The 25,568-nt window shown below is 42.0% G+C and overlaps 1 protein-coding gene across 1 annotated transcript in view; it reads left to right on the forward strand.

Annotated features, from left to right (window-relative positions):
- Nucleotides 1-25,568, forward strand: part of GLG1 (golgi glycoprotein 1) — a gene marked incomplete at its 5' end in the record, with an annotated part of 42,102 nt that overhangs the window by 13,087 nt on the left and 3,447 nt on the right. The window contains 19 exons of the mRNA XM_035898797.1: nt 251-454; nt 1,098-1,169; nt 3,442-3,625; nt 5,443-5,657; nt 11,664-11,785; nt 12,822-12,923; nt 14,829-14,982; nt 16,669-16,806; nt 17,397-17,483; nt 18,350-18,412; nt 19,142-19,255; nt 19,654-19,742; nt 20,627-20,744; nt 21,761-21,853; nt 22,374-22,511; nt 23,754-23,877; nt 24,225-24,367; nt 24,597-24,698; nt 25,364-25,471. Coding sequence (XP_035754690.1) covers nt 251-454; nt 1,098-1,169; nt 3,442-3,625; nt 5,443-5,657; nt 11,664-11,785; nt 12,822-12,923; nt 14,829-14,982; nt 16,669-16,806; nt 17,397-17,483; nt 18,350-18,412; nt 19,142-19,255; nt 19,654-19,742; nt 20,627-20,744; nt 21,761-21,853; nt 22,374-22,511; nt 23,754-23,877; nt 24,225-24,367; nt 24,597-24,698; nt 25,364-25,471 — 2,370 coding nt within the window. The remainder of the gene's footprint in view (nt 1-250; nt 455-1,097; nt 1,170-3,441; nt 3,626-5,442; nt 5,658-11,663; nt 11,786-12,821; nt 12,924-14,828; nt 14,983-16,668; nt 16,807-17,396; nt 17,484-18,349; nt 18,413-19,141; nt 19,256-19,653; nt 19,743-20,626; nt 20,745-21,760; nt 21,854-22,373; nt 22,512-23,753; nt 23,878-24,224; nt 24,368-24,596; nt 24,699-25,363; nt 25,472-25,568) is intronic.

A 25,568-nucleotide genomic window follows, 5' to 3' on the forward strand; every position in this document is an offset into this window, starting at 1 on the left:
ACAAACCCAGAGCACTGGGTGGGAAGGGTGGGTGGGTGAGATTTTGTGGTGACCATCAGCAGGATGGTGATGTATAAAGTGTAGGGATAGTACAGGTACCATCTGAATGTAAATGCAGTTTAGGCTGAACTTGTGGAAGTCTATATGTAGACCGTTTGTTGCTTAATTTGTGTGGTGTTTATCCAGGATCACAGATCACTTGATGCCATAAGTGCTCGGTTACAGATGTTGTCTTGTTCTTCTTGTATAGGATGCCCACTCACAAGGAGAAGTGGTGGCATGCCTGGAAAAAGGCCTGGTAAAAGAGGCAGAGGAGACTGATCCTCGAATTCAGGTTTCTGATCAGTGTAAGAAAGCAATTCTTCGTGTGGCTGAACTCTCTTCAGATGACTTCCACTTGGACCGGCATCTCTACTTTGCATGCCGAGATGATAGGGAACGCTTTTGTGAAAATGTGAGTAGTTTCCTCTTGCCTTCTCTTCTACAGTAATCCATTGAAAAAAACCCCAAAACCTCATTGGAAGAAGGAATGGCACGGTAGAGAGGAGCCTGAGTGAGATTGTGTAATACTGCAAACAGACACTTTGTAGCTGTCATTTTGCAATAAAACTGGTATTAAATTCACTTACCCAACAAACAAGCATTATTTCCAGTGGGTTAACAAACTGAATTGGCATAAATGGTTTAATGGGCATCAGAGGTGGTGTGACTGTGAGTGGAATGACTCGAATGGGGAGGAGGCAGCAAAGGTAAGTGACTGCTCCCTTCTGCAGCGCTAAGCTATTGCATGAGGTAAGCCGGGTCTAACTACTCACATCACTCCTTACCCCTGGAGTGATGAGCTGGAAAGCTGCATCACTCAGTCGGAGTTAGCCAGGCATCTTCTCCCTAAAAGGATGATGAACACAACCAGGTTTTTTTTAATGTAATAAATTTGAAAAGATTTTTATAGTATAGAAGCTATCACTGTCATTTGGAATACTAACTTTAATATATTTCTAGTTTAAAAAATAAATCTCTTTAGGTGTAGTTTAGCCTGCTCGTTAAGCATTACAAGTCTTATCTTTAATGGTAAATGTTACTCTTCTGTTCCACAGACTCAGGCTGGGGAAGGCCGAGTCTACAAGTGCCTCTTTAATCACAAGTTTGAAGAATCAATGAGTGAAAAGGTAAGTATCTGTCTTAGTGAGACAAATCCTTAATGCAGAAATCATCGGATCATTCATCAGTCCAGGCTACATTATTCTTTTCCAGTCTTGAGGAAAATCCATCATCTATGTGGTCGGATAACCGACTGCTTTAACAGATGCATTTGCTTTGGTATGTTTGTGTTTCCAGCTATGTGCTGATGACTTTAAAGGCTGTAACTTGAGTACAATTAATTCAAGTTAAGGATTTAAATAAATCAAAGGGTTTGGGTGGGTAATTTGGGAAGGTAGATACAGAGCTCACTGTGATTGAGTGTTTAAAGTAGAAATCACAACATGCTGGGCTAAGCCTTGGATAAATGCTGTCATAACGTACAGATTAGAAACAAAACGCCCAGATGCCTCAGCACAGGAAGCTGGGTGTGCGTTTCGCTTTTGTTTTCAAGGCTATGAGTGTCTGGCTCTGACGAAGCAAATTCTGTGGGAAAGAGGCACAGTTCAGTTACTGACATTTTCCTTATGTTTTTCTTGAAGATGCTGGTTTCAACAACAACAAAAAAGTTGTTTTGCAAAGCCAGTCCTGAAAAGAGTTTGTATTGGAGTAGGTGTTTCAGGAAGGCAGCAATGCCTTCAGTGATTTTGGAAGCAGCATCATAGTGTTTGGGGTTATATGGAATTGTATCATCTGTCTGAAAGGATACGAAGATGGATATCTGTAAAGCCCTCCTCAGAGAAGCTCCGCTGAAGGAGCCCGATTCAGAGGCTTGGAGGGATCGGACTGATTTTCTTTTCTTTAAATGCGTTTGCTATCTGTAAGCTTGGTTCCAATTAATGAATTCCAAACTGAGAGAGTGATCCCTGAGGGATGGAAACGAAGCTTCATTTTGCACAGGCGCATTCCTGAAATGGACTGCTATTTTTGCTTAACCTGTTCTTGGTTGTACAGGGACAGTGGTGGCTTTTGAGGGGTCTTTTCCACAATCAGCAGTCTTAAGAGATGAATGGAAGATGTTGAGAGGTTAGACAAAGCTCTAGCAGATGACTTGGTAGGGAGAGAGGAGTAGATGCTCTGAGGGCGCAGTGTGCAGAGCAGGAGGAACACACAATCTAGTTCTTGCTCTTGTGGTTGCCAAGGTTGGACCATCTGCGAAGTCACTGGTTTTGTAGAAGCTGTTACCTGGTAAAATGTCCCTCCTTGCTAACGACACCGGCTGCTTCATACACATGTAGCCAACAGGAGCTGCCTGCTGGGTGGCTTGCTTTGTGGAATCCAAAACTGCTTGCCAGGCTGGGCTCCCTGGCTGTACCTGACCTTCCCCTGCTTTGGGGGATGAGGTATCTGCCAACCTGTATCTCCCTGTGTCCAGGGCTCTAAGCCTGCCCAGTCCCAAGGTCCCAGTCATGGCACGGAGATGGGAGTGTGAAGGAGGGGGTGGGAATATCTTTGAGTAGGGCTTTCCAGGTCCTGGAGCAGGCATGGGAAAAAGTGGGAGAAAAGTCAAAAACCTGTTGTGTAAGGAATGGAAGAGGGCTAGAGGGCTTCTCTGTTGCCCCTGCCAAGATTGCTCCCTGTTCTCCCCACCTGACACGTGCAGTTTTCCTTCCTTCCAAATAGGCGGAGAATGGACAAATTTGCCTGAGCTATTCTGAATTATCTGCCACCCTCAGACTTAATTTTCACATAATTTAAACCAAAAGTTACAAAGCATAGCAGTGTTTTTTCAGGCCCTTTTTTGGATGAAATTTAAAGGGTGGTTCTTGCAGCTGCTGGGTTTGGCCACAGTGCATCCTTGTGAGCTTCGCCAGTTGTGGAAGATGGCTAGAAATTCTCATGGTTGGGCTGCTTTATCTGCTGTCATCTGTTCGGCATGTTGCAGAACAAATCCAAAGAGCACACTGTTTTGTAAATGTGACTGGAAAAAGTTGTTTCTTGAGGGCATGGGGTGAGTGTGTACCACAGCTGGGATAAATGTCAGCAACTGATCCTAGTTACCAAGAATGAGTCATGCTCTCACCCATAGCTCTTCACAAAGAGCTGGATGAATGTGCAGTTTTAAGAAGTGCTCTGCAGGGAGCTGCTGCCTTTAAAACCCTTGATCTGTTGATCTCACTGTGCATTGTTAACTGTGTGGTTTCTATGAGACAAACAAAATTAAACTGCAGTCCAGCTTAAATGCATGAATTTTAAAGCATCAGTCATCTCTTGAAACACAACCTGAAAACCTAGCAGCAGGTCTAGCTCTGCTGCCAGCATGTGGAAGCTCATTCAGCCATCCCGATGTGTCTCCCGCAGTGTCGCGATGCGCTGACAACCCGCCAGAAGCTCATCGCCCAAGACTACAAAGTTAGTTACTCGCTGGCCAAGTCCTGTAAAAGTGATCTGAAGAAGTACCGCTGTAATGTGGAGAACCTTCCCCGGTCTCGGGAAGCCAGGCTTTCCTATCTGTTGATGTGCTTAGAGTCTGCTGTGCACAGAGGTAAGTGGAGTTGAATCAAGAGGTGGGACCTTGATTTTAAGTTTCTCTGGAACCTTCAACATGTATTTACAGTCCCCTTCTCCAAGTAACCTCTTCCAAACTTTGGTTCAGAGGCAAGTTTCCTCATCATAATGCTTTCATCACTATTGTTTTGAAGATCAGAATAGCTGAGTAGATCTCTGATGCTGACTGATGTTGTGTAGGCAAGAAGTTTAAAATGTAAAATAGCAAATCCCACTTGGACTGATGATGTGTAATTGCAAATCCTTCTATTCGATGTGAATTTGAGCAGCTTTTTTCCCCCTTTGTGTAGTAAGCATTGTATATGCTACTAGGTTAAAACACAAAATAGAGAACTTGTTTATCATTGCTCGGGGAAAGCCAGGGATACTCAGTCCTCTGCCTCTTCTAAGTAATGCTCTCTCCTTGCAGTTCAGTAGCTTGGGTAAACGCCCTAATTTCTCTAACTCTAGGTTTTTCCTATATAGATGGAAGGTAAGTGTGAGAATATTCTTTTTGTTCTTTTAAGTTCATGTAAGCTGGAGATGTCCTAAGGCCAGCGGCTGTCCCAAAGGCATTAAAAGGCCCTATGCAGCAGGACCATGCTAAAGGTTCTCTGTGACATTGACATAACATGTAAAATGACACATTATATCCTCCAGATCTGCACTGGAGAATTGTTTGGTTTCCCCCTTGGCATGCAGCTGAGTGGTTTCTTTTTCAGCAGCCGGGCTGCAGGCTGCAATGCCTCTGGCACAGGTGGGAAGGGCTGCCGTAACACCATAAATAATCTGTGCATTTGTGAGTTTGAATAACTCGTTGCTTCTGATTGATGTGGAAATGATGTGTGCAGTTTGTGGAAAAGTTGTGGTTTTTTTTTTTTTTTTTGTTCTCCCTGCAGTAGGGCAGGTGCTTTCCTGAATTACACACAGGAAACTGCTGTTTGGTTATTAACTTCCACTTTCACGGTGGAACAGGTTCTGCAGCGCGTGGCTCATGCGCGAAGCATAGCCCGGGAGGAGAAATAATTATTCCACGCACCTCCATGTGTCTGTATTATAATGCTTGGGAGCCCCTTCTGGGGTGTAGGACCTCTGTGTGGAGTGTTGTACAGGTATGAATAGGTTGTGACGGGGGCTAAGGGGGGGGCATAGCAAAAGAGATATGTTCCCTTTGATTAAAAAAACCCAACTGTCTACATGGGAACTGTGGGAAAGCTCTAAGAAAGGTCTAAGCGTTGATTAAAGTCAGATTTCTGTGCAACTGCAGTGGTTTACACTCCGTATATGCTCTTGGTAACATTTTTTATTCTGTGTTCTGGCTTCCTGAGCAACCATGTGCTATTGCTCTAGAAAACATTTTCCTCTGAAAATGTTTAGTCTTGGCAAATTTCTCCCCCCGTTACATATCAAGCTGGTAAATTACCAGAGGTTACTTCTGTTTCTACAGGGGAAAAATGAGCCCTTGAGCATACAGGGAAGAGCTGACCTGTACCACAGAACTATAGATCCACTGAGCGTTTTCAGCTGTTCTTCAAAAGCACCTTCTGTAACGTGAAATCCACAATAAGATTCTCCTAATCTTTCAGGAATCCCTCATTTCAAATCCATTTACTATTTTACAGGTTCAATTAAATGCTGGGAGCTACCGTAACAACTGGTTTAATCCCCAGCACGTCTGCTCGAGCACCTTTGTTCTGGTCTGGTGTTGTCCAGAGCATGGACATCATCCCTGTTCTTCCAACGTGATGGTAGCATAGGTCAAAAAGGGCTTTGCTAAGCATTAATACTGAATCGTGGTGTCTTCTCTTGGCTCAGGTCGACAAGTGAGCAGCGAGTGCCAGGGGGAAATGTTGGATTACCGGCGCATGCTAATGGAAGACTTCTCGCTGAGCCCAGAAATCATCCTGAGCTGCCGAGGGGAGATCGAACACCACTGCTCAGGCCTGCATCGGAAAGGTCGCACCCTCCATTGCCTGATGAAAGTAGTACGGGGCGAAAAGGGAAACGTCGGGCTGAATTGTCAGCAGGCAGTAAGATGCTTTTCTATCGCTTCGCTTCTAGCTTGCTGAGTTGGTAGAAGTGCTGATTTGTCTGTTAATGTTTTGCCTTGTGATGGAGATTCTTCTGAAGGCAGTCCGGCTCTGCTGGGTACAAGTGAATGCTGGAGGCACTTGTGTAATTGTCATGGTATGAAGTATAACTTGGTATCTAGCAGCACATTAGTAATGGGGTTTTTTTCATCAAAAAATAAATTTTGGATTGTTTTGCTCTGGATTTTGTACTGGATCTCCGCTAGTTCTTCTCTAGCAGCTCTCAAGTCATGGAATTCTCTCCTGGGTGCAAGATTGCTTTTTTATAAGTGTTAAAACATTCCCTCTCCTTTCCTTTTCCCCCTCTGCCCTGTCTTTGGAAATGCACTAAATCTCCTCAAAGCACCTTTCCACTCAGTTTTATTTTTGCTATTTCATTCAGCTTAAACGATGGAAGTGGAACTTCAGGGACAGGTAAGTACAACATACTGCTGCACGCCATTGTAGCTGCAGCCACTGAAGGAAATGTCGTTCTTCTCCAAAATACCTCTTTAAAACAGGATGATTCTTTCGCCTTTTTAAAACTCCATTTTGGCCTGGGTGCGTTCTGTTTGTATTTCTTTAAATCGAAAACAATTGTTTCATATTTGTTCAAACTCATTAGTGCTTTTTATGGTAATATTACGTTTTTTTACTTTATACTTGCTTTTAATGACCCATGAGCCTGGAAAAGTGACATCAATGCTAAAAATGGCTAGGGAGTGTTAGTGCTGATGTGGAATTTGGGGAGATGTGTGCTCTTGACCTCCTGCAATATACGGAACGACTGTAGTCTGATTTCCATGTAAACGTAGCTTAAAGCTTGAACCCAAGCTGTTGCTGGTTTGTGTATGTTATCAAAGATAAATGAGTATCTGTTAAATTTTTGTAAGGGATAGGATGCTTTTGTGATGAAGCTTATTTCAGCATAAATACCAGGTGTATTGTTGCAGCAGCTGTACAGTTTGAGTCATTTCTGCGGTAAGCTATAGTGCGTGATTTATGCTTTGCAACATTAGTGTGAAAAACTGAATACTTGTTTCTGTTTAAATATGGAATAGAACTTGCTGCCTCAGAACTTGGTTATTTGCAAATTGTCAGAAGATCAGTTCACCTTGGGAATAACTTCCAGATCAGGAAGTGCATGTTCAGAACAAGTAATAAATCAAGGCAGGGGTTCCCCAAAAGCGATACAAGCTTTCAGACTTTTGCGGAAAAAGAATGTCTGTAGAAATATACAGGGTTTTTTTTTCAGTTCTCCTATACTTAAACTTCTGCTTTGTTTTTTTTACGTTGATGCAACAGCAGGCCTTGTCCATGACTCCCCTTCAACTTGAATGACCTGTGTTCTGTTCTCTGTGCAAGAGACAGCAGGAGCAAATTAAGTGTTTAAGTGTTGGGTTTATAAAATATGATTAGTTTGTCCACATTTTTATGGGCAAGAGGAAATAGGTGATTGCAAGAATAGGATAAACATGCCAATGCTCTGGGTTCCTGAGAACCAGCATGGTGCTATTATGTAGCTGCCTATGACTTCTGAGGTACTAAATCATTTATTGTTGATATTTTTGTATGTGAACAGTAATGGTTGTCTCAGCTGTCACTGGTTTTGTTCTGTTTTGATTTATTGCGTTAGCATGAGCTTCTTGCTTTTACCTTCTATGGTAAGGTAAATTATATTTGTAAGGAAGAGAATATTATCATAGAATCATAGAATGTTTTGGGTTGGAAGGGATCCCTAGAGGTCATCTAGTCCAACCCCCTTGCAGTGAGCAGGGACACTGCTACTAGATCAGGTTGCTCAGAGCCCCATCCAACCTGTCCTTGAATGTTTCCAGGTATGGGAGATTGTCTGAAACCCTTCCAGATACTGTGTGGCTTGTGCAAGAGACTCAAACTCGCCTGTCGTATGAGATTGGCCCATATGACAGGCCTTGAAGAAGGCAAGTTAGAGATCCATCCCTTCATAGTATCTGGAGCTACTTAATTTCCTTTTGGATATGTAGGGAGCACCTTTGACGTATGCTTCTGCTGAGCCACGGATGCTTTTCTGAAGCTGATTTCTCAGCTTCTCCATTGCCATGTGTCAATATAGTTTGGTCTTTGAGACACACGGATGGTCTCAAAGTGCTGCATTGGTAAATTTGTTCATGGGGGAAAGATTGACCTGTGGTGTTTCCAAAAACTAATAAGCAGACTGCGTCAAAGAGCATGGGCTATTTTATTTTGGGGTTGTGTGGGGGGTTTTTTGGGTGGTTTTTTTTTTGTCTACCACATAATGTCAGTGAGATGTCCTGTCATTTTGTACCTCCAGTGGCTCCTCATCTGCAGATAGGATGGCTGCTTCAGTCATCTCCTGCTTGGTGCACGTGGCTTCAGGCCAAGTCCAGCTAGACGAAAGCTGGCCGACTGTTGGTCCTTGCTTTCTGATGTTCTTGGGCAATTCTTATTTTGGGAACAAGCTGCTGATGCTCTCAGATTGAACTTTGATGTGGCTGTTGATGGTGAAACTGCTGGTCTGTGGCATCTCTACCTTATCATCTGTGGAAATAGAGAAAAACAACATGGTTGCTTTGGGGGTGTCTGAACAGAGCTGGCTGCAGAGCTTTGGGCTCCAGATGTTGTCTTTTCTATGTGGAGTCAAAAACTTGTGTCCCCGAGCTTTTAGTAGCATCAGTAGCTAATGCTAACACAGCATTTAGTTTTCTTGGCTCAAAGCAGTAGGACTAGTCCTGAAATTCTTTAGATGCGCTTGCCTAGACAGTTTGCTTGAGGAAATTGGAATGGGAAACATCTAATTTGGATCTGGTTTTACTTACCGTCCTGTCTATCAAGGTTTGCTCTGATGCTGCTTGCCTTATGAAAGGAAGATGTTTGCCCATCTGCTATAAACAACACAAAGAATCCCAAAGCAATGAAGTGTAACCGAAGAACCTCCATGATTATTTTTTTTTCCGCAGGAGCATCTGCTCATACCCTTTCCTGCAGGAGTATGATTCTTTGTATTTAAGACTGTCAATGAAATGTGTTCTCAAACCCCGATTCCTTGATCTAAGAGGTTTCACTTCTTGTAAGACACCTTGACCAGAATGATCTTGCATACGAGAGCCTGTGCTCCTGACTAACTGTGCTGTTGTGCAAGAGGCATGCCTTGACCCAAACATCTAAGAGCTGTGTGGGGACTTTTTGTCTCAGTTTTGATCGGTGAACTTGCCAAAATGCCCAAGTTCTGTAAATGGTAGAGGAACGATGTCTTTCTGTGTAACATGAATGGTTCAGCCCAAGTTTTAAAAAAAAAAACTCTGGGGTGTTTGGTCAGCCTTATCTTGCCTAACTATAGGCTGGAGTACCTTCTTCACCCCAGCATATCACGCTCTAGCAATGTGCCCTCTTAAGGGCTGTTTGCAGTTTGGCTTTGCTGTCTCAGAGACCACTCTGGCTGTTCTGAAGCAAAGGATAAGGCTCCTATTATGCTACTGATGTACTTCTGTAGGGGCATGCATTTTATTAAGGAAAAAAAAATATCAGAATGAGATGCTACTTCAGGAGCACGTCTTCACATGTAAAACAAGCTCTTCACTTTAGGGAAGCATATACAGCTTGGATATGTTCCAGTCATTCAGTGGTCTGCTGCAAACATCATCGTTAAGTTAATCTTCAAAGATGGAGATCCTGTGTGTAGGGAGGGTGGGTCTGCAATGCTGTAGATCGTTGGACGGCAGATATACATGTCCCTTAAATTGTGAGCATCAGCCCTTAAAAGATCCACAGCTGTACTGGCAGTGTCTGGCACCTGAGGTGTTGCTCAGTGGAAGCAATATTTTGTACCAGAGCTGCTGGGAAACTGTTTCTCAAATGCGTGAGTTTTATGTTGCTCTGGTCTCATCTTTCTTTCTTCTGTTCAGTCCCTTGAGCAGATAAAACAATAATCCTTGCTAAAAGGGTAGATATTTCTGCTTTCAATTTCTAATACTTCTAATAAGTTTATAGTTAATTGTTAATTTAGTTCCACATCAGGATAAAGGTTCAGAGGATTATAAAAGTTATCCAGCTGCTTTTCAGCTGCAAGGGTTTGTTATGGGAGGGAGGAAAATGCTATAAAACCTTCACTTTTATTACTGGTGCCAAATTATTCCCTTGCCCCTGCAGTCAGGGCAGCTGGCTCACTGCTGCACATCTTGCACGTGGTTGAGAATCAGGACTGGGAATCCTGCAGCAGTGCCCAAAACAGGGCAGAGAGGCGGTCTGGTGCTTCTGAGCTGTTGCACCCAGTGCACTTTGGCCTCTTCCACTTGATAGCAACACAAATACCACTTAAATGGAGACCTGCGGAAGAATCCTGGCTATATAATACCCTGGCCAACTTATTTAATCTGTGTGTGTGTAAGGAAGTGTCAAGTTTGAGGTTTTATTCACCCATTTGTCCTTGAGAGAGTAATTCCAGTAACCATACTTCTGATATGTAAACATCTGACATGAAGTGAGCCCAGCACTTTACGTGCAGAGTATTGCCTGTCCATGCAGGCTGTGTGTGTGTGCACATGCCAGCAGAACGACAATATCCTTCCCCTCCTTGCATTGACTCTTAGCAAGTTTGTAAAGGACATACCACTTCTCACTTCTGCTGCTGATTAAGGTGCAGCTCCCTGTTATGAACTGGATCCTGTATTAGCTTTGTTTGACCACTGTCAGTGTCATAAAAATGTTTCTTTTTCTATTATTTTTTTAGTGAAAACATCCCAAGAATTTTTGAATCAACAGTTTGTGCCTGCTAGGCAGTGCTCTTCTAAGCTGTCTGCATCCCTTAGAAACTGAGGCTGGGTTTAATTAACTTGGCTAAGAGCGAGTCGCAGGAAATCCTGTGTTCTTCCCTGGCAGTCTGCAGTCGGTCCTCCCGATTTACAAGTTTCCTATTGGATAAGTAGTGCTGGCTTGCATTTTCTCCAGTTCTTTGATGCTTTTTTCTTCTCTGTGTTTTGTGATGTTAGGCTTTGCCCCTGAAAGTTTCCTGCATGGTGTTTAGGTGCAGACTTTGAAAGATGGAGGATAAAATCGTAACTGTGCTTTTGATTTACTTGGGCTGGGGACCAGTGACAAAAATCATTAAGTGTAAAGATATTAACAGCGTAGACTGTTTGATGTTGGTGTGCAGTTGCCTTCTAAGCAAGCTCTCTTGGTTTTTTTTCCCCCTGCAAATTCGTCAGCTAAAAATGTTTGCATGTTGAATGATGATACCAGTCTGCGCTGTGTCAGTCTTTGGGAATTCACAGCTTGGTGGGAAATGAAGTGGGTCATGGGGATCCTGGGATGAATTATGGTGCAGAAAGCTACCCTTCTCCCCCAAACCATGGATTAAGTGAGATTGAGATTTACCCAGATTCCCTTCATATATATATACATGCACACAATACAACATAATACAAATGATAAATTGTGTACTATAGGCCAAATTGGTTACCCTGGCTTCCAAAAGCTTGAGCAGGCATACTTGAGGAAATAATGTTCCATGGGCCAGCAGAACAGGACATTTTATCCTGTATTTCAATGAAGCTTTTGTGTCTTCTCCAGGCAATTTGAAAATGTTTTTAAGCTTTGTAGTTAGGCAACTGGTCTTTAAACATTGATTTGGTTTTCAGTTCAGAGCAGTAGAGAGTCTTCACAGAAATGCGACAAATGTGCGTGTTTAGTAGCATCAGCCTTATGGAATGAGGATGGATCAAAAATACAATATTCAAATTTTACAGTTTCTGTTTTGTAAATCGGTATATAACTGGTCCACGTTTACAGTTGAACTTCAGTGTACGGCAGGGGAACCACTAAAAAAAAAAAAAAAAAAATCAACTGTAGAGCAGAGGTCATACCTGGTGGTGGTATTACTGGTGTAGAATTGCCACGCTGAGAGGTTGCAAAGTGCTCTTGTTTTGATTGTTACAATTTGTTTTCCTATCCACAATTTCTTTCTTCCAGCTTCAAACACTGATTCAAGAAACTGACCCCGGTGCAGATTACCGCATTGACCGAGCGTTGAATGAGGCCTGCGAGTCGGTGATACAGACTGCCTGCAAGCACATACGGTCTGGAGACCCAATGTAGGTGCCTCTCTGTTACAACTGGTTTTTGTTTGTCGAGCATCCATGAAGGTTGTGTGGGTGACCGGTATATACTAAAACCTGTCCAGAAGTGATGGACTCCAAACTAGCAATTCATACTGGATTGGATGTGTGAACCAAGCTCTGTCTTTGTTCTTGCTGTATAAGCAGGCTGGTATTTTTATAACAGGGCTGGTTTAGCACTGGTGAATCCCAGAATCGCAGAATGGCAGGGATTGGAAGGGACCTTGGGAGATCATCTAGTCCAACCCCCTGCTCAAGCAGGGTCACTCAGAGCAGGTTGCACAGGACATTGTCCAGGCAGGCTTTGAATATCTCCAGAGAAGGAGACTCCACACCCCCTTGCGCAGCCTGTGCCAGGGCTCGGTCACCCTCAAAGTCAAGAAGTTCTTCCTCCCGTTAACTGGAACCTCTTCTGCTTCCGTTTGTGCCCATTGCCCCTTGTCCTGGCGCTGGGCACCACTGAGAAGTCTGGCTCCGTCCTCGTGACATCCACCCTTAAGGTATTTGTACGTGTTGATGAGATCCCCTCTCAGCCTTCTCTTCTTCAGGCTAAAACATCCTACATGAAGGACGTAGCTATCTCAGATGCTTAGACTAAATCTGCAACATTTGATGTGCTAATTTCTCTTACTACATAAGTGTTTAGCAATATCACAAAGAAAAGTAACAAGCCTTGAAAGGCCGTTTAAGCAAACCCATACTGGAGAGACAAATGTCATTTTTATCTTCTGGTCTGATATTGTCTCCCAAGCCAGATTTTAAATAAAATATTCCTTATGATTTTGTCGTATAGATCAGACTTGTTGAGATAACTAAACCAATGGAATTTAAAGGGTACAAATGTGGTATACTGTTGTTTCAGATGCAATCTTTTTGAAGGATGAGAAAGATCTTCACTGTGTTTGAACATCTTATCTATGGGAAAGACTGATTTGGCAACACCCAACTGTTACAAGGAAGATCAGCATGATTATAAGTCTGTTGCCTAACTTTTTTTTTTCCTCTTTTGCAGGATTCTGTCTTGCCTGATGGAGCACTTGTATACTGAGAAGATGGTAGAGGATTGTGAGCATAGACTCCTGGAACTCCAGTATTTTATATCTCGTGATTGGAAGTGAGTACTGTAAAACAAGATTTATCCTCACTTGATGCTTGTATTTAGTGTTTTTATGCATTAGTCGTTCCTTATAAAACAGTATAGCTCATGCTTGTTCAGAAGAGGACTTTTAAGCATGCCAGGTCTGTAGGGCATTAATGTCTGTCTAGAATGGTAGAAGCAAAAGCTGCTTAGAAAAAGTAAGTGTGACACCCTCTTAAATCAGGTACTCACTTAGAAACGATGGAGCCCTAAAAAGCATCTCAAGTTTGAGCTCTGAAATTCAATGCATCTTTAATTAAAGAAGTCTCTCTGCCCATACTGAAGTTGAAGGTCAGTTTCTGTGCAGGTGGCACAGTTTTATCTGCTTTGAGTGCTACAATATGGGAGTTAAGAAGACGAAGCTACTACTAATTATAATAGAGATGCTCTGAGAGAGGCTCACTGCTTCCATTTCTGCCTTTTTTCAAATTCTCTAGGTGTGATAACAGCCTGTAGAGCAGATGTAATTCCCTTTGGAGCACTGCTTTTCCCACTTTATCATCCAAAGATGTCAGCGCTTTGTTTTAAATATAAACAGAGCCCTTTGTGTCCTTGTGGGTTAAGGTGAGGAGATAAATGTGACCAGTGAGGAAAGTGTTTTGCTTTTCTTCTGGAGATGGCTGAGAGGTGAGGAAGTAGAGTACATCAAATAGTGTTACTTCAAGAAATGGAATAATTGTTCTCAGTGACCGTAAGGAGTGTAAGGCAAGAAGTGATGGGCTTCGATTACAGCAAAGGTATTAAAATCGAACATGAAGAAAATGTATGTCTCAGCTGTATCTGTGGGCAGCATTGTCAGCAGTTAAGAGCTGACACGCTCTGTGAACCTTCTGCTTTTAAATACGTGGGGCTTCATGGACCAGAAAGTTCTGGGCTTTTATGGCTGTTTAGTTAGTCCTCTCAATAACTGTCTCCATAGGTAGAAGAGAATACTCTTAATTTTTTTTTCCTCCTCTTCCTGTTTCCTTTCATTGCTAATTCTCCTCCCTGTGCCATGTTTCCAGCACGTAATTCATTGCTTGAGCCAAACTTAAGTGATTGGAAGAAGGAAAACTGAGTATTTGCGTTTTGCTGGGAATAAAGATAATTCTAACTCATATTGCAGGCTGGGCAGCATTAGCTTATTATTCTTGTTTAACCACCATTGCCTAGAACTGGCTTATAAAAACTGTTGTATTACCTGTGCGCCTAGCACAGATGCATGGAGTAGAAATGGTTTCCTTACTGCTTATGTCATTATCTATATAATTGTGTCCACTCATATCACTTGATGTTTGCCTGCTAAAGTGTTGTAGATTTCTGAAGTTTCAATTTTGGAAAGTTGGCAATATCTCTTAATTGAATGTAATTAGACGTCATCTTAAGCGATCTGCACTTGCAGTTTTCTTGCATGCAAGGGATGCTGAGTCTTCAGTTCGCTCAAATCCAGGGCAGACAATAATTAATCTAACTCAGTTTTTTGTGAAACTGGCATTTTAAAATGGCAGCAGTATGAAGTACACGTAACATATTAAACAAGCAAAATGTGGTGCGTACCTGCCTTTCTGCTGCTTTAGGACATCAAGGAGATAGGGTTTTTTTTTCTGGCATGTCAGCATTTGGCTGGCATGCTGCAGAAGAGAATGGGAGGCGCTTCAAGAAGTGTTGAGACTTTAATCTGTAATTAAAGATCTTGGTGTATTTTTGCAACATTAGGGAGTTGATTCCAAACTGAGTGACAGGCATTTTGCCACCTGTTGGTTCAGTTGGTTAGACACCGCTGCTAAATGATGTGGTGGTGTATGAAACTTGAAGTAGATTTTTCTGTCTCAAAAGCATTTCAGAATATGAAAAACGTTAAAGGTTTGAATAAAATGCTAGTGATAACTTTTCTGTTTGCAGACTGGATACAGTCCTTTACCGCAAGTGTCAGGGAGATGCCTCCCGTCTCTGCCATACCCATGGCTGGAACGAGACGAGTGAGCTGATGCCTCCAGGGGCTGTTTTCTCCTGCTTGTACAGGCATGCGTACCGCACAGAGGAGCAAGGAAGGAGGGTAAGTGCTAGAGTGCAACTACTGCTCTTTGATCTGTGATACGAAGGTTGTACATACATTTGGAAGCTGGACACTCAGTGCTAAAATTGCAAGAACTCGCAAAAGTTACTTAAAAGCATTTACCGTAGGTGGTACTTGCACTGCTTCAGATGCCCAGCTTCTCCTCAGGTGTGCCTTTGAAGGTCTGTGGTGCTGTTCTGGTAAAGTGAAATAGCCACATCAAGATGTGACAATTGCCTGCAGGGGGGGAAACTGTATGCCAACAACAGCTTACTTATATCTGTTTAAACACAGTGCAAGTCCTCCCCCTTGTCTTTCCGAAGAGGAATATGATTCCTTGTAGATAGCTAACATAGTTGCAAACTTGGTTTTGTGCAAAAAGGAGTTTCAAGTCCAGCTTTCCTAGGCTGTTTCTAATTAAGTTTTGATTTGAGTACAACTTCAGATTATACCCCATTAAATTCTTCCTATTGATATAAACCATCCTTTCAATTCTTTGGAGCATGCTGTACTGGTAAATGTGCTTATGCTGTCTTTAAAGAAGACGGTAGGGATCTGACTGCTGCCCTGCAATCTGGAGATCCACCATAATCACATTTGTTTGGTTCAGAGCTACTTTTCAAGTTTGCTGCCCTCTCGTGCCTTTATCCAGGCATTCCCTTGAAAGCAGCTGGGTGCTTGGTTCCATTTCTTTTGGCACTGCAGTGCACACAGCCCCTAGGAGTTGGTGGGTTTACACGATGGCCTGGCTTAAAAATTAATTTCTACAGCTTGATTTAAAAGGTCTTTCATGGTAGAGGTCAAGTATTGGTTGAAAGCATCTCTCTTTTAGGAATAATTTTTTAATGCAGTTTCTTTGTCTGCTGTGTTGTGTGACTTTTTAATTCCATTTTATATTAGTGCTGACCAAAGAAATCAATAGCCAGCCTGCAAATAGTCTATAAGAGAGAAAAGGCTTTTAAATGTATTTTTCTTGTGGAAAGTAGGCTAAGGGAGGAGCTATCATCTTGAAATTTAGTGTTTGAAAGCAAACTCATCAGAAGTTAGACCTGTACTTTTTTCTGGTGCTGTCCACAAAATGCTAGGTAACTTCCAGTGGTTTGGATTTTAAATGCATGAAGTTTTAAGCTTTGACTGGTGTGGTTTAGGTCTGACAAGCACCATGCCAGTATCCCTCGATTTCCTACAATTTGTTTCTTCCTGTCTTGGCAAATGCTGGCTCTGATGTGCTGCAGTGGGATTGCTGAGAAGAAATTACAGCTGGCCTATATTGCCTCATTCTGGGCTTCCCTTTTGGTATTGAGGGCATGAGCTATTTTGACTTTCTTCACCAGAAGCAGTCTGGAGCTTTGAATGAAGGGGGCAGTGCAGCTGATAATCTAGAGACCTGCTTTGACATCACATTTGAAAAGCAAAGTGAAGGTTTAAGAGTATAAGGTTTATTTCAGTGAAATAAAAGGAGCCTTCCTCCTAATTAAAGGACAAAAGCTCCAAACTCTTTCGGAGCCTGGATTGCTCCTGGGGGCCCCAGGAGGCTCATGCTGAACAGTACAGGATGACTTCTGTACTTTCTGGGATTGCTGATGGCATTTGTGGTTGCTCTCAGTACTTCACCTGACAGCATCTTGTTTGCGTTGTATGGATTTAGAGACCCCATATGCTAAACGCTCTTTGTCCTCTTTGCAGCTATCACGAGAGTGCAGAGCAGAGGTCCAGAGAATCCTCCATCAGCGTGCCATGGATGTGAAGCTGGACCCAGCCCTCCAGGACAAGTGCATGATTGACTTAGGGAAGTGGTGCAGTGAAAAAACAGAGACAGGGCAGGTACAGTGCGCAGTAACACTACTACTTCATTTGCAAAGCTGAAGGGGTGGGACGGGCAGAAAAGGGGATAAAGGGACATCTTGGTAGAAAATATATTAAAAATGTTGTAGTTTGAGAGACAGGTGACATGAAGAAGCTTTGCGCCTACTGCTTGGCTTCGGTAGGTTCAAATGTGTAATGGAATGAGAAGGGGGAAGGGGCTAGTTAACAAGAAGGACTTTGATGAAGCAATCCCACCCCACCCTGACTCTTATTTGTAATACTCTACTACAAGCTTGGCATTTCCCACATAAACTTTATCCCATTTCCGTTTGGCAAATACTGACCTGCTTCCTGTGTTTATACAGAACTGAACTAACATCTGCTGCTACTTAACAAAGTTGCAACGAATACTTTCATGTTAAATTGTTGTGCCCTAGCATAGCTGTAGGGGGTATGTAGCAGATGCAGTAGAGCATGCACCACTGTCTTTTTGAAGTGTCTGTCATAGGTTGTAGTTTGGGTAATTAACCTCTTGTTAAGGTTATGCAAAGGGTCCAAATTTTGAGCTTGGGTTTTTGGGTCACGTACTAAAATGTCTGTTTTTATAGGAGCTGGAATGCCTTCAGGACCATCTTGATGACTTGGTGTCTGATTGCAGAGACATAGTGGGGAACCTCACTGAGCTGGAGTCAGAGGTGAGTGGTTTTCAGCCTGGGATAAAGGAAGAGTTGAGCATAAGCATGTCATTCTGACAGTGGTGAAAAAAGTTCTGCAGAAATGCAGCTCTCTGGGATCAAGCAGAGGCCATCCATTTTACCCCGTACAATGTAAGTTTTCATGTAGGGTTCCTGAGGAAGAGAATTGAACAGTAGTTCAGGATTTCAGGCTGGTGATGACATTTCTCCCAATTAAAATCAGTTATGGTACTGAAGCTAAGATTTCTTGCACAGGTAGCCCAGTTGCTTGTGGTACAAGTGAAGATACATCATGGGATTTCATTTTTTGGTCTTGCTTGCAAGTAGTTTTGAGTACTGTATTGCAACTTCCCCCACCCCATCCCAGAAAATTTTGCAAGAAATAACTGCCAGGTGCATCATAGAGGTTTTCCAAAGTGAGGTCAGCAGCTCTACTTATTTTATGAAGCTGTATATTTGACTGTCTTGCCCCAAACGGTTCCCTATATCTCTTAAAATGTACATTGTGCCCTAAGGAAAGCTTTCTCCCAGTGGTTACAGAATGGTTTGCTCAGAACTGTCATTAGTATTTAAATCCTGCCTAGGTGTAAGGTGATTTCAGAGGAGATTGGCTGAATTATCCAAGCAATGTGTTCCTGTGGAGACTAGGCTCTTCCCTTAAGCTGGAAGGCCTGTCTTGCATTTGCCACATTGTTGGCAAGAGTGAACCCTAGGATTTCCAGACCTGAAGGGCAAAGCTGTCTGGATTGCATCTTTCAAAACCCTGTAAACTGGGTTCAGCTTAACTTCTTATCACAGGTTTTTTTATCAGAGCCTCTTTTCTTGTCTGTTCACTGTGAAAATGAAATATTGCATGTTTTCTGCAGGACATTCAAATTGAAGCCTTGCTGATGAGAGCCTGTGAGCCCATTATCCAGACGTTCTGTCATGTGAGTACTCTGCGATAGCATGAATATCTTTGGGGAAAAAAAACACCATGTCGGAAAGGTTAGAGGTTTTTAGTAGTAGTTCTTTCTGTTCTTGCTACACTTCAAAAGTAAAATCAGACGTAAGCAGTTACGAAAGTCTTTAAAAAAACACCCTAAGCCAATCTAGTTCAGTCTTGTACTTCTGGTGTTGTCAGAGCCCTAGCATAAAAGCAAGAGTTTGAAGATGAAAATTGCCCTGTAATTGGAAAAATCACTCTTTACAGTGGGTTAAAACCTAAACTTTTTCCTTCCCCCTTGCCTGCAAGCAGTGTGTCTAGCCACTACGCTCCGCACAGCTGCTCAGCATTGCTGAAATAACTTCGTATGTTGCTCTAGGATCGAGTAGTTAAATAGCAACTAAGGCACCTAGCTGTAATACTTCGTGTAAGCATTGAGTCACTGTGGCATGTTCTCCTGGGTCTAAAGCGCGCATGTGCCTGAGATGATCCTTTTCTGGACTACAGGTGTAGATCCTTTTCTGGACTACAGGTGTAGATCCTTTTCTGGACTACAGGTGTAGATCCTTGTGTGGTACAACTCTGGGGTGGTCAGTTAATGGTGAGTGTAAGCTCACACTAGAGAGTGGCACTGCGAATTCCACCATTTCCTGGTCACAGTGGGCTAAAGGAGCACAAAAATCATGACTTGTAAGAGCAGCTCATTTTTAAGCCTTTCATCTGTTTTTTTCAGGAGGTTGCAGATAACCAGATTGATTCTGGGGACCTGATGGAGTGTCTAATACAGAACAAACACCAGAAGGAAATGAATGAAAAATGTGCAATTGGAGTTACTCATTTCCAGCTGGTAAGCAGCGCTTTTCTCTGCTATCAATGGAAACTTGTTGTGTTCGTTGAGGGTGTTGACAGGAATTTGCTAATTATGAAACACCTCCTTCTTTGAGATTGATTTCCCACTGTATTTAAAATGCTCTTGTGAATTCAGACAGTTGTACTTGTGTGCCTGGTCATAAATGGGTCACTTCTGGGGATGATTTATTTTCAGACCTTCCTTCCTTCCTTGGGAATGGTAGATAGAGTCCCAGCTTCTTCAGCAGTGCAGCGTCCCCCTTGCTTCCACATTACTAAGTTGTAGACAAAAGCATTTGGTGACTGCATGATTCAACGAGTGTTCCTCTGGGCAGCACTTCTTTTTTCCCTCCAGCTGACTAGAGTGGGTTGTTTTTTCTCATTTTTCTCTTGCAGGTTCAAATGAAAGATTTTAGATTCTCATACAAGTTTAAAATGGCTTGCAAGGAGGATGTGCTGAAACTTTGCCCCAACATCAAAAAAAAGTATGTAGCACCTGACCAAACAGTGATCTGATTGTATAAATATGTAATGAAGTTACAGGATAATTCATGATAGGACAGAAAACGCTGGGCTTTCCTTTAAAGGCTGGTTGTTTTGTGGTTTTTCCCTTAGTGACTGTGTTCTGCAGATGCTTAAGGTAGAGGCATTGCCTGCCTCTTTAAAATTACTTTTGGTTTACTCTTGCATACAAGCCTGTCCTCTTTATTTTTCTTGCTCTGAAAATAGCTAAGGATCGCAATTAGTGGACTGCATGTCCCAGGATTTTTTTATACCCTTGCTAGATTCATCATCTTCTTAAGATGCAGGCTACCGTTGTTCCAGTTGCTGGTCTGGGAAAGGAAAATATCCATATATTTTAGCTGGTTTGTTCATTTCAGTATAAGAGTTTTTTAATGGCCTACTGCAATGACGTAAGGCTAAATTACACACAAGGTCAATCCTGTTCAGGGATAGCAAGACTATTTGCATTTTATGATATAAATGCCCTTCCGATAATGCAAAAGGATTGTTTGCAATGCCATGTAAGTATTCACCTTCATCTATTTCTGAGATTAAGTAAAGCTTTTCTCAGGTGCTCACGTGACTGAAGAGCAGAGGTCTTGCTGGGCAGGGTGTGGTGGGATTTTGAATATCTTCCTGCCCGCTGATCTAGACCTCAGCTGGAGAGCATCAGATTTAGGTTTGAACTGTGATCCAGTTATTCCACATAGAGCTGTACCCAGGCTACAAGTAAGCATAGATGCACAAGGACTTTGTGTCGTGTTTGCATTCCTGGGGTCAATTTCTCTGATGTGCTGATCCAGCACCAATCTTGGCTGGTGTAAGTGAAGGGTATATGAGTAAAAAGCTGTTTTATTTTCTGTAGGGTGGATGTGGTGATCTGTCTGAGCACGACTGTGCGCAATGATACTTTGCAGGATGCCAAGGAGCACAGGGTCTCTCTGAAGTGCCGCAAACAGCTGCGTGTTGAGGAGCTAGAGATGGTAAATGTGTGAAACTCGATCTGTCCGCTCTTCTAGCGAGGTCCTTGAATTAAAGCTTCCTGGTTTGTCCATCCTAAAAAAAAAAAGGAAGCTCATTTGTAAGATGTATCTAATTTATTTTTTCCGCTCTTTGTACAACACAAGGCTCAATTGCCCTTCACGGTGAAAGTAATGATTGTCGACTTTAATGGCTTAAATATAGCCTCATGAAGGCTAAGGCAAACTAAATGGTCATTGGAATTCCAGCTAGAAGTGATTACGTTTAGTGTTAGATAGCAATGTGCTACACATGCTGATGTCCTTAAAGTCCTCTAGGAGAAAATAAAAGATTCATTTTACAGACAGAGGGAACAAGTGCAGATGTAACAACTCAACTCCAGCTGCTCTAAGTTGCTCAGTGGATAAATAAGAATAGTATTTGTTCTGGTAGGCAAGGCTGCCTCTCAACTTCCTGCTGCAGTGCTTGCAGCAATAAATTCATTAGGTCTTTGTCCAGTAGATATTGTTTGAGTGTTAAAGCTTTACCTTAAGTAGGCTCATATCAGAAGATGCAGCACTCTTGCCTTTGTATGGAGGAATTCAAATGCTGGGCATCGCTAAAAGCAGGAACCTTCATTCACATCCTCCAGATCACCCAATAGACGAGTGGTTATTAATATGTCCTTTAGCTTTCACATGAAAATATTTTGGCTGTCTTGGATATTTGTGTCAATGCCCTTATAGGAGGAGCAGTGGAAACAACTTGCCAGCTCTAAAATTGAGTTTAAACCCCTTCTTCAGTGTAAACCCTTTCTTCAGTGTAAAAAGCCAGCTGATCCACTGCATGGATTTGCAAAGTCGATTTCCTGCTAACACTGCTTCTCACACCCAAGATCCTTACATTCAAAGAAACTGAACCTGCCTGTTGTGAGAGTTGCTTGCTTGGTTTTGAGTAGAGGGCTCTAGTTAATAGATTCACAAAGTAAAATAGTTTTGAGAGACCTGCTTAAAAGTTCATATTGTAATTTGTCCTGCAGACGGAGGATATCAGACTTGAACCAGAACTGTATGAGGCTTGTAAAAGTGACATCAAGAATTACTGCCAAAACGTGCCCTATGGCAATGCTCAGGTAATGGATCTTATTAATAATTTACAATTTAATTTGTACTTCCATTTCAGAAAACTTTTGAAGAATACTTTTGCTCCTGTGAGTGCAGTGTTAGATTTTCATTTTGATACCACTGAAATATTTCATTACTATTTTGGAGCATAATTTTTTTTTGTTCCCCCACTGGTTCACAAGCTAATACTGGGTGAATTCAATGCTGTGAGCAGTTCATTCCTCTGTTAATGCTAGTTTAGGCTATTGGCAGCTGGTTATTGCAAATCTTGCTAAAGATTTCCTAGGTGTAATGTCTGCAAGATGAGGTTTGTGGTTTTGGAGTAAGTCCAGGTGGCCCTCTTACTAAATCTTTGTGTGAAAAGATGAGCTTACAGCAAGTCCTGGAAATCAGCATTGTTAATGACTTTTCACAAGATCTAGGCATTGGGAACTTAACTACATAAATCAGATGAAGATAGACATTAGGGGAACACAGAGATCTGTGTTCTGAGCAGCAGTGTGTTACGGTTGTAATACTGTGTTGTAGATTATTGAATGCCTGAAAGAAATCAAGAAGCAGTTGAGTACCCGGTGCCACCAGAAGGTGTTTAAACTGCAGGAGACAGAGATGATGGATCCAGAACTGGACTATACACTCATGAGAGTCTGCAAGCAGATGATCAAGGTAATGGTAGTGTGCTGGTTTAAGAGGATGAGGTTGGGATGCAAGAGCTCTATCAGTTTTGAGCTTCCCATAAAGGCTTGTTTACAAGACTGCTGTGTTTCTTTCAGAGGTATGATTGCTTTTTTTGCAAAGTAATCAGTTTCTTAACTCTGAATCAGGCTGAGGTTTCTTCAGGGCTCTTCAAATTTACTTCCTCCAAATATCTGATCAAAGACTGTGCACTAATAAATTTCTTCCTAACTGCAAGCAGAGGAGGAAGTCTGTGCTGAGACTTCTAATACAGTTTTCATCCAGTCGGTTTGGATTTGGATTTGCTTTTGGCAAAGGTGCAGAAGTTATGATTACAGAGAGAAGTAACATTACATTCACTGCTGACTTTCATCAAACTGATAAAGCAGGCAAAAGCATGCAAAACTTAAAATCAGAAGTGCTGGCTTAAAGTGGTACCATCTGGAAAGCAGCAGTGAATGTTAATACAAGACACTCTTGCAGGGAAGCGCTACTACATGTGGTCTGCATGTAGTACCCTGACTGCATGTTGTGGCCAAAGCACTACATCTTGAGAATTTACTGCTCTCCAGTACAGACTCGTGCTCTTAAAAAGACCTGTAATCTCACAAAAATGGTGAGGATTATTTTACATCCCCAAAATTAGTTTTAACAAAAGAAATGGGTACCTTGGTTTCAATTTTGGATAAGCTGTTTCACTTTTGACTGTCTAATTCAGGGTGGGAATGGGAAAATTGCTATCAGTGAGCTGTTCTCTGCTTTCTTGTTCTGTATGGTCTTACTTTATTCCAAGCGTTACTAACAAAGTCTTTGCCTGTTGCTTTGTCCAGCCAGCATTTATGCAGAACAGCAGTAGGTGTATAGACTTAAAGGATTCCTTTTTTAGTTTCTGAAATAAAGGGGAGTGAAAGTAGTTGGGTATGAGACCTAATTTGGTGTGTATTTCTTGCAAGGTGTGCTGTAACTTAAGAGTAGAAAATAAAGGCCAATTGCTTTTGATACTGCCAGCCCAAGCTGGTGCCTAGAAGCCAGTCAAGACGGTACGGCTTAGTGCTCTGTCCATAAGCAAAGATGTTTGTGCCCATAGTCCATTTAGAGAGCAGCAATTTCCTTTTTAATAGGGCGTGTTTAATATGTGGTTTTTCTTTCATGAATATAGTGGTTTGGTTTTTTCAAGTGCTTTGTGATGAAAGTTGGGTTTTTTTGTTTTTTGTTTCTGGTTTTTTTTTGTAGCGGTTTTGTCCAGAGGCAGACTCAAAAAATATGTTGCAGTGTTTGAAACAAAACAAGAACAGTGAAGTGATGGATCCTAAGTGCAAGCAAATGATTACCAAGCGCCAGATTACACAGAACACAGGTATCCTCTTCTGAAAAAAACATATAACTTGCCTGCTTGAGCTGTGGAGTGGTCTGCATGGCTGAAAGAATATTTGCTTTGTTTTGTTCTCCTTCATGTTGTCAGTGCACACGCTGACTTTTTTCAGTCAAGTGAGTCAACGTGTGTTATTGGATCCACTTTATTCCTGAAGCTGTTATCTCACAAGTTAAAATTCTGTTGTGAAAAAATACTGTTTCCCCCCCCAGAATTAAATTTATCGGTGGTACAATGTTATCCAGTAAACTACTGTCAAATTTCTTTTGGAATGTTATGTTCTGTAATATGAAGATGTGTATTCTAATGAAGTTGTCATCTTTCCTGGTTAGATTACCGCTTAAATCCAGTGCTCAGGAAGGCATGCAAAGCAGATATACCAAAATTCTGTCAAAATATCCTGAATAGGGCCAAGGATGATACAGAGTTGGAAGGACAAGTCATCTCATGCCTGAAGTTGAAATATGCAGACCAGGTGAGTAGAGCTGATCCATGCAAATGAGAAACTGTGCAGGATTGTGCTGAGCAGCAGTCAATGAATAACAAATCAAACTTGGACTTGTGGTGCCTTCAATGTATGTGACAGGCTGTACATAAGTGAGTTTTTTACACTGCTATACAAGTATTACAGGTTAAAATGCAAGGTGATTGATTTATGAAAATAAAGGTCATTGAGTGGGTTAATGACTTTCTCCGCTTAATAGCGTCTCTCTCCAGACTGCGAGGACCAAATTCGAGTGATAATCCAGGAATCAGCTCTTGATTATCGGCTGGATCCCCAGCTTCAGATGCACTGTTCTGAAGAGGTACGAGAAGCAGCTCAGCAGCTACTTTTTTCAGGATAAAAACTCCCTTCATGAAACAGATTTTGTTTTCTTAAAATGCGAGCTATCCCGATAATTAAAACAAACAAAAACCTCTCTTTGAACTGCTTCTAGCTAGTCAGGTTCTCTGCTTGTGACTTTTGTCCAGTGTGCAAGAATTGCAGTTTCCTATGCAGTGCTAATACAAAGTTAGTTTTTTCACCTGGGATTTCATCAGTACTTGTGACTATGGAAAAACACTGCTTTCCTGTTGTTAAAAAAAAAAAACCAAAACCCAAATAAAAGTGTACTAGTTCTCTGGTCTTGTCAGCCTTAACTGGAATACAGTCAGATTTTGAGCCTTCCCTTTTGATAGCCGAATCAGCCATGTCTCCAGCTTATTTCATAGCTCAACATTTTTTCTATGCTGTTCTCCCTCCTTCCCTCTCAATACAGTAATATTGACTTCTTGCTGTTGGGTTTCAAAGGGTATGCATATTGCATGAGCCAGGCTGCACTTGGCTCTGGGGATTCGGGGCGAGGAAAGCATCTAATCGTTTGTTCTCTAGCTGCACCCTGTGATGAACTAATGTATTGAGATATAAATGTGCTAAAAGGCAGAATAATTGTTGTGAACTACTTACGTTAAAGTACCTTTTTCAAAATAGATTTCCAACTTGTGTGCGGAAGAAGCAGCAGCGCAGGAGCAGACTGGGCAGGTGGAAGAATGTCTGAAAGTGAATCTGCTGAAAATAAAAAATGAAATGTGCAAGAAGGTAAAGGAAATAAATGGAATGTGCTCTAAAAGGCATCCCATCCCTGCAGAAGTCAGTCAGTTTTCCAGATCACAGCCCAGGCTGTGTCCTAGCTAGT

The sequence above is a fragment of the Egretta garzetta genome, unplaced genomic scaffold (genome assembly GCF_000687185.1).
Source record: "Egretta garzetta isolate BGI_Z169 unplaced genomic scaffold, ASM68718v1 scaffold27, whole genome shotgun sequence".
NCBI classification, from domain to species: domain Eukaryota; kingdom Metazoa; phylum Chordata; class Aves; order Pelecaniformes; family Ardeidae; genus Egretta; species Egretta garzetta.